A 6,922-nucleotide genomic window follows, 5' to 3' on the forward strand; every position below is an offset into this window, starting at 1 on the left:
TTTTAAAAACACATAGAGATGGGGGGGTCTCACCGTGTTGCCCAGGCTGGTCTCGAACTCCTGGGCTCAAGCAATGCTTCCACCTGAGCCTCCTAAAGTGCTAGGATTACAGGTGTGAGCCACCATGCGTGGCCTACTTAGGCTTTTTGGAAGATACTTTACACTTTTTGGAAGAAGTGCTATTTCTTCTGGATACTTTACACTTTTTGGAAGAAGGGCTATTAAGTTATATATATGTATATATTGCTTCCCCCTCCGCCCCGCCAAAGGAGTATAATTAGAGCATCTGAAACCAGATTATCCAATTAGTACATTTTTCTAATTAGCTGTTAGGATTTCGTGATGAGATAAATTATTTTAGATTTCCAAGTGGAACTTTGACCACAGGGAGGCTCTAAGGAAGTACACAGGGGAGAAAAATAATGGGTTTTTAAAGTTTCGACTCCACCCACTCACCTGCTCCCCCAAAAACCTAATGTGCCTGCCCATGAGGCAGCAACAGTGACCAGAAAACAGTTTCTTTTCCTTGTTCTGAGTAAATGGAGTTGGAAGAATTATTCATTTATATTGGCTTTTCTTTGTTCCTGGTAATGAAGCAGGCAGACAGGGGTTGGCTTTAAATACTATTTTTTCTACATTTTCATCAGTCATATTAGTAGCTGTTCTTTGGCAGAAAAAAAAAATCTGGTGATCAGGATTAATTCAGAACATATTTACTGTGAGCCTTGTATGTGCTTTCTCTGTGCCAGGTGGCAATGAAGACCGTCTGTCAGGGGGATTGGGGGGATGTCCTGTCAAGACCCAGGGGATGAAGTCAGGACCCAGCTTTTGCATTTTGTAACTGTGGTTGATGCAGGCCCACCATCCTTTGTCCAAAATTCTGGATATGCAAGAAAACTGGATACTGAACATTGTTTTTGCCGCTAATTGAATGGGAAGACCTGACCCAAACTGACAGACTATTGGAGTCCATATTTATCCTGGGGAGTGTGAATACTCGTGGGTTTCCCTGCAGAGATATTAATATTTGATTATGGGTGCTGCCTTGCTGGGGTGTTACATAATAGGTGGCATAGGCACCACATTCCCTTTCTAAAACTTGAAAAGTTCTGGAACACATATGGCCTGAAGGTTTGGAGTAAGAGACCCTGCCCTGGAGTAGCGTCCACTTAAGACTACAGCAGCTGTGTGCTCAGAGTCCCTGCTCTGCCAGGGCCCGTTTCCGCTTCAGCTATAGGAGGAGCCTGAAGGCAGAATGAGAGTCCAGCTGACCAGTGGGTGCGATTCCCAAACAGCTGCACCGCCACCAGGGCAGGTGACTTGGCTGCCCCATGACCCTCAGAGGCCTTCCCTCATCAGGTGCCAAGCAAAGATTGTTCAGAAGCAGATTCTGTTCTGCTGTCATTGTGAATACATCAATGAATGAGTACATCTATGTTCTAATAAAACTTTATGAGGGCCAGGTGTGGTGGCTCACACCTGTAATTCCAGCACTTCGGGAGGCCAAGATGGGCAGATCACTGAAGGTCCAGAGTTTGAGACCAGCCTGGCCAACATGGTGAAACCCTGTCTTTATTAAAAATACAAAAAGTAGCTGGACATGATGGCGGGTGCCTGTAATCTCAGCTATTTGGGAGGCTGAGGCAGGAGAATCACTTGAACCCAGGAGGTGGAGGTTGCAGTGAGCTGAGTTTGTGCCGCTGCACTCCAGCCTGGGTGACAGAGTGAGACTCTGTCTCAAAAAAAAAAAAAAAAAAAACCAAAAAACAAAACTTTATGAAAACAGATGGTGGGCTAGGATGGCCCTTTGGCTAGAGTTTGCTGATGCCTTGTCAGAACGATAAATGCATCCTTAAAACATACTGTTTTCTTCCACAGACTTTAGCCCTGCCATCTGCCTGCCTGGTCTGCTTGTCTTGTTCCCCACCCCTGGCCAAGTGGAGTTGCCTTAAAGAGATAAAAGTTGTGGCTCTAGTGTCAGTACCCACCCCTTGCTTGGCTCCTCCAGATGGTCTGGAAACATAGATGGAAAGCAGGCGCTGCCCTCACCGACCTGGCCTCGGTAGCAGGAGTGTGTTTTTGTGTGGACAACTGCAGTTGGGCCCAGGTCCAGCCTTGCTGAGGGCTACTCACTTGGGCCTCCACCCACTGATGAATTTTGGGGGCAGAGCCAAGCCCCAAGATATGTTGGCTGGCAGCCTGGGGCCAGGCAGGGCTGCTGTTGTGGGAGCCCAGTCCCAGGTGGGTTTGTGAGGTGTACGGGGAGTGAGAGGTTGAGAATGAGTGTTTTCAGAGCTGATGTGTTCTTAGCAAAAGAATTTCTGGCAGAGAGAGGTTGATTATCGTAAACCCAGCGGCTCTGATGGATGAGTTTCAGGTCTCCTGGCTTGTTCATTCCCAACCTCGGAATGTCCAGCAAGGGCGGGGCCAGCCTGCGAGGCCAAGACCGCTTCTCACTGCATCAGAAGTTTAAATCCAGTTGAGCCCTCTGACTCGCACCTCTGTAGTGGTCTGGCCTGGGGAAGACTGGCTGGGGTGGACAGAAGGAGGGCGGGACCCTCAGAGCCCACTCTTCTAGTCTGTGTGCTGGAATCACCCGTCCTCCCCCACCTCCAACCCCGTCAAGCTGCACCAAGGATGTTTGGCCTCTGACTCAAAGAAGGCCTGGCCTTTCCAGGCTGCAGGGCCAGATCCTCTCAGCCAGCCCCTGCAGTAGGCCCCAGCATCCCAGAGAGGCAGCGGGTCCCTGTATGTGCTCAGCACCTTCTCTCTGTAGGCGGTTTCTCTCCCAAGACATTTGGGACTTTTGCCCTCTGCCTGGTCACCTTCTTTCCTAGCCAGGATAGGGCTGGTGGATGGTTTTTTTTTTTTTTTTTTTTCCTTAAAGCCAATTCCAAACAAGGGCTGATATTTAGTTGGCCTTTCCTTCTCTTCTCTCATGGTTTTGTGGGTTGCTGGCACTTTAGGGACTCTGTTCAGAGTGGAGCCTCCTTACTCTACAGCTCGCTGGTAAGCCCTGGTGGCCCATCAGCCCACAGAAGGGGGCACTCACTCAGGTGAGTATGAATATTCACACTCCCCAGGATAACTATAGACTCAAAATAATAGTTTCTAGTCAGTTTGGGTCAGATTTTCCCACTCAGTGACAAAAACAACTTTCAGTATCCAGAGTTTTGTTTGAGTTGAGAATTTTGAATAAAGGGTGGTGGGTCTGCATCAACCACAGTTACAAAATGCAAGAGCTGGGTCGTGACTTCATCCCTTTGGTCTTGGTGGGACATCACCCTGACCGGTCCCATTGCCACCTGGCACATGATGCACCTCAGTCGTCAGCGTGTGCCCAGCCCAGGGCCATGCAGAGTGAGCACTCAGGGAAGGCGCATGGAACTGGACTGGGTGGCTGGTGTGTTTGGTGATAGGTTAGCTCTGCTGTCAAAGCCAAGCCCAGGTGGGTCACCGTCACATACCCAGCACGGTGTGAGGAGCTCCTCCAGCCACTCTCAGGGGCAGCTCTCCTGACCCTGCCTCCTTGATTTTGGACCAGGCTCTTTTGTTTCTGGGCCAAGCACCTGCCTGTAGCATTGGGTGTGGGGACTTGGGTTTTGCTTTGCTAGTGGAGAACATGGCTGGGATCTGGGTTAGGGCAGAAAGCTCAGGTAGATGACAGGTGCCAGAGCAGTGGTTCAAACTTGGGAGAATCACAGCAGGAGCCTATTAACAATGCAGATTCCAGGGCCCCTTGATAGACCTGGGAAGGGGGGTGCAATCAGCATTGTTAATAAGTGTGTGTGATTGTGAGGCAGGTGGCCCCAGGATTGTGCTCTGGTGGGGTGGACCAATAGGTAAAGCACAGTGTGATGAGCTTTGGGACGATGGAATGGAGAGAAGGAAGGGGCTGTAACCCAGGGAGAGTCTGGGGTCACGGAAGGTCACCCAGAAGAGGTGAGCTGAGTCTTGAAGAACAAAGCAGGAATGGTAATAATAGCTAATCTTGATTGAACGCTTTGTGCCAGGCACAGTTCTAAGCCTTTTCCATGAATGAACCCATTCAGTCCTCCAGACAACCCCTGAAATAGGTAGTAACCCCAGACTCACACAGGAACAGACCAAAGCACTCGGGGTTAAGTTGCTGGCCCGAGGCTAGTGAGTGGTGAGCTAGGTCTTGCCTGCTTATTGCACGGCACCACGTGGGGTAAGGTGTGCCAGGCAGCGGGAGCGGCTCAGCACAGTGATGCAGGTGTGCTGTTCAGTGGTTCAGATGATGCAGAACCTAGTGTGGGGGGACTGCTTCGGTTCTGCTTTGTTGGTGGAGAATATGTCTATGATCTTGGTTAGGACAGAAAGCTCCGGGTGGATGACAGGTGCCAGAATGGCAGTTTGAGAGGGCTGAGGCTGGAGCTGGCAATCGGGATAGCAGGCACACTTCCTCACAGTCTGAACTGGAAGGAGCGTGGAGTGTGAGGGAGAAGATGCAGTGTCAGTGCCCAGGGTGCAGCGAGGCACGGGCTGGCACCCTGACCCAGCGCCCTTCCCAGAGGGGAAGAATTTGCTATGGCCCAGCCCCTGCCCTTGGGGTCTGAGGGGATCCACTTTTGTTAGGAGCCTGCTACACACTTTGCTTTCTTTCGATCCTTACATTGCCCTTCCAAGTGGGCTTATTATTCCTATTACAGATAAGAGAGCTGAGGCTGGGAAGCCAAGTAATTTACGCAGGGTCAGGTCATACAGCAAGTTAGCAGGTAGTGGTGCCAGCAGCTGGCTGTCTTTTGTGGGGATGTGTTTTCACCACAGCGGTGGCAACCTGTGTCCTGAGAGGCCAGGTTCCTGCATGGACAGTGGGACCCCCAAAGAGCAGGTGCAGTGCCAGGCTGGACAGATTCCAGCTGTGCCGGGGCCTTGGGCAAAGTGGCCTGGCCTCAGGAGACACGTTTCCTGTTGCTGGGTGACATTCCACAGGTGGGAGGCACATGCAGGACCTCATTCCCTAGGGGCCTTCCTGGTCTGGGCCCTGATGCCCTGACGCTGGGGTTGACCCTCTACTGCCCTGGAGGCTCACCTGGGCCTCAGGGCAGAAGGGATTGTCCCATTAAGGAGAATCCTCTACAAGTCTCTGATTCTGGAAGCTCTTGTTTTTTATCCTCCCATACAAAAAACAAATTGGCCACCAGTCTCTTCCCTTCTTTTTGGCCACTGTCTCACCATCTCCTTCACCCAACCTTGGTTTCTTCCAGCCTGTGCTTCCCAGCAGAGCCTGTGGGCTTGTTGATTTGAACCCAGAAACCACCTAGGACATTCCAGAGGTCTTCACACTTGTCTTTGTTGCCCATTGTAGGCCGTTTTCATAGAAGGGACCTGCCTTCCCACTCAGGCCAATGTGAAGCTGTTGCTCTTTTGCTAAGGGCGGGGTGGGATATGGCCGAGAATTGGGTGGGCCTGAGATCCATTCAGCAGCACCCCAGGGCGTGCTGTTTCTCACAGGTTGCAGCCTCTTCCAGCCCCTTTGCTTTCTGTGACAGAGCTGAAAGTCTCATTTCCTCTTTGGCTTTCCCTTTGAAATGGGAGAGAGGGTGGTGGGAGCTTAGCTCCTTCCAGGCCCATTTTACAGGCAGAGTAACCAAGGCCGCGACTGCTGGAGAGAAGCGGAACCGGAGTTCCCGTGCCCATTCCTGTTGGAATCTCCTGTCTGTGTGCTGTTCTTTAAGATGGGCTGGAGAGAGTCGGGGCAGCTCTTCTCCTGGGTTTTCAGGCCTGGGTTGCTCTTCTGGGCACTTCCTGGTGTTTTCTTCTCTTTGCCTGAATCAGGCCTGGCCTCAGGCCTGGTTACAAGAAGGTTGGAGGCTGGCTGTCTTGTGTTCATGTGTCACGCCAGGCCTGAGACCATCATTGTCTCTCTGAGATGGTCCACGCACTCCTGTGAACACAGGGGCTACAGACTATAGTATAGTTCTTGCCACGTTCCCGAGTTTTGGGGGCTGCTCTCCACATTGGGATTCCACCAGGATGCTGGTCTGCAGTTTCCTGCAGGCAGAAGGTGCTGGGTTCTGAGTTGGCTTTAGGTGGAACCCAGGTCATTCCTGGGTATGCCTTGGGAGGGCGGCGAGGCTGGCCGCAGCTGGGCCCAGCATTGGAGAGAATTGTGTCTCTCTGGAGACCCTGCAGCCTTCCCACCCACCAGGGAGCTTTCCATGGGCTGTGGGGAAGGGGTCAGTGTCGGGTGAGGGAACACCAGCTTCACCTTGGCGCATCTGGGCGTGGCAGACGGCTGCTTCCTCACCTGGAGAGTGTTCAAGGACAGCAAGAAAAATGAGGGACTTTCAGGGGCAGCTGTGTTTTCTGACTCAGTCATAATGCCCCTAAAAATCCTTATTGTTCTTGCAGTGTGCATCGGGCAGCGGCCAGCAACCTGCCTCTCACCCACCTGGCCCTTCTGGGAGGACCGGGACTTCCTGGGGTCAGATTGGAATGTACGTCCAAAATAAGAGTGAATGGGGATTTGCTGATTATTAAAACAATTTTGTTTCCGTGCATTTTTAGCATCTTCTCTTCTGGTGGAGGATTGGAGTGGCTGAGGGTCGGGAGGTCTGGACATCAAGATATTCCTGTGCAGGTTGGAGCCCAGGAGGGTGCAGGAACTCCCTGGTTTGTGTGCAGTGAAGGCCTGGGAGAGCCTAGCTGCACGTGCAGTGCCCAAGGAAGGTCATCTTCCGGGTCAGTGATGTTAGAGGCAACAGAGTTGGGCTGGACAAGATGCCCCCCAACCTTTCCTGAGAAGTTGAGGCAGGAGTAGAGGAGGCATCTATCTGCACAGGAACTTGCATTGTATTTTAAAATAGAAGGCAGCCTGGCCAACATGGCAGAACCCCATCTCTACTAAAAATACAAAAGTTAGCCGGGTGTGGTGGTGTGTGCCTGTAGTCCGAGC

At 51.7% G+C, this 6,922-nt stretch overlaps 1 protein-coding gene across 1 annotated transcript; it reads left to right on the forward strand.

The window, feature by feature from the left end:
• The first annotated feature begins 2,021 nt into the window (after nt 1-2,021).
• Nucleotides 2,022-6,560, forward strand: LOC134758542 (uncharacterized). The gene is made up of 3 exons (XM_063706548.1): nt 2,022-2,241; nt 2,967-3,056; nt 6,379-6,560. Exons 1-3 carry the CDS (start codon nt 2,026-2,028, stop codon nt 6,505-6,507), a joined length of 435 nt encoding a protein of 144 aa, XP_063562618.1. The 5' UTR covers nt 2,022-2,025; the 3' UTR covers nt 6,508-6,560.
• Nucleotides 6,561-6,922: the final 362 nt, after the last annotated feature.

Source organism: Gorilla gorilla, chromosome 4 (genome assembly GCF_029281585.2).
Source record: "Gorilla gorilla gorilla isolate KB3781 chromosome 4, NHGRI_mGorGor1-v2.1_pri, whole genome shotgun sequence".
NCBI lineage: Eukaryota > Metazoa > Chordata > Mammalia > Primates > Hominidae > Gorilla > Gorilla gorilla.

Excerpts from the sequence above, each read along its gene's own strand:
- LOC134758542 (XM_063706548.1), top strand. The coding sequence starts at position 2,026 with ATGGAAAGCAGGCGCTGCCCTCACCGACCTGGCCTCGGTAGCAGGAGT. Across the intron at positions 2,242-2,966 it reads TTGTGGGAGCCCAGTCCCAG|GGACTCTGTTCAGAGTGGAG; the intron begins GTGGGTTTGTGA and ends CTGGCACTTTAG. Across the intron at positions 3,057-6,378 it reads AGAAGGGGGCACTCACTCAG|TGTGCATCGGGCAGCGGCCA; the intron begins GTGAGTATGAAT and ends TTGTTCTTGCAG.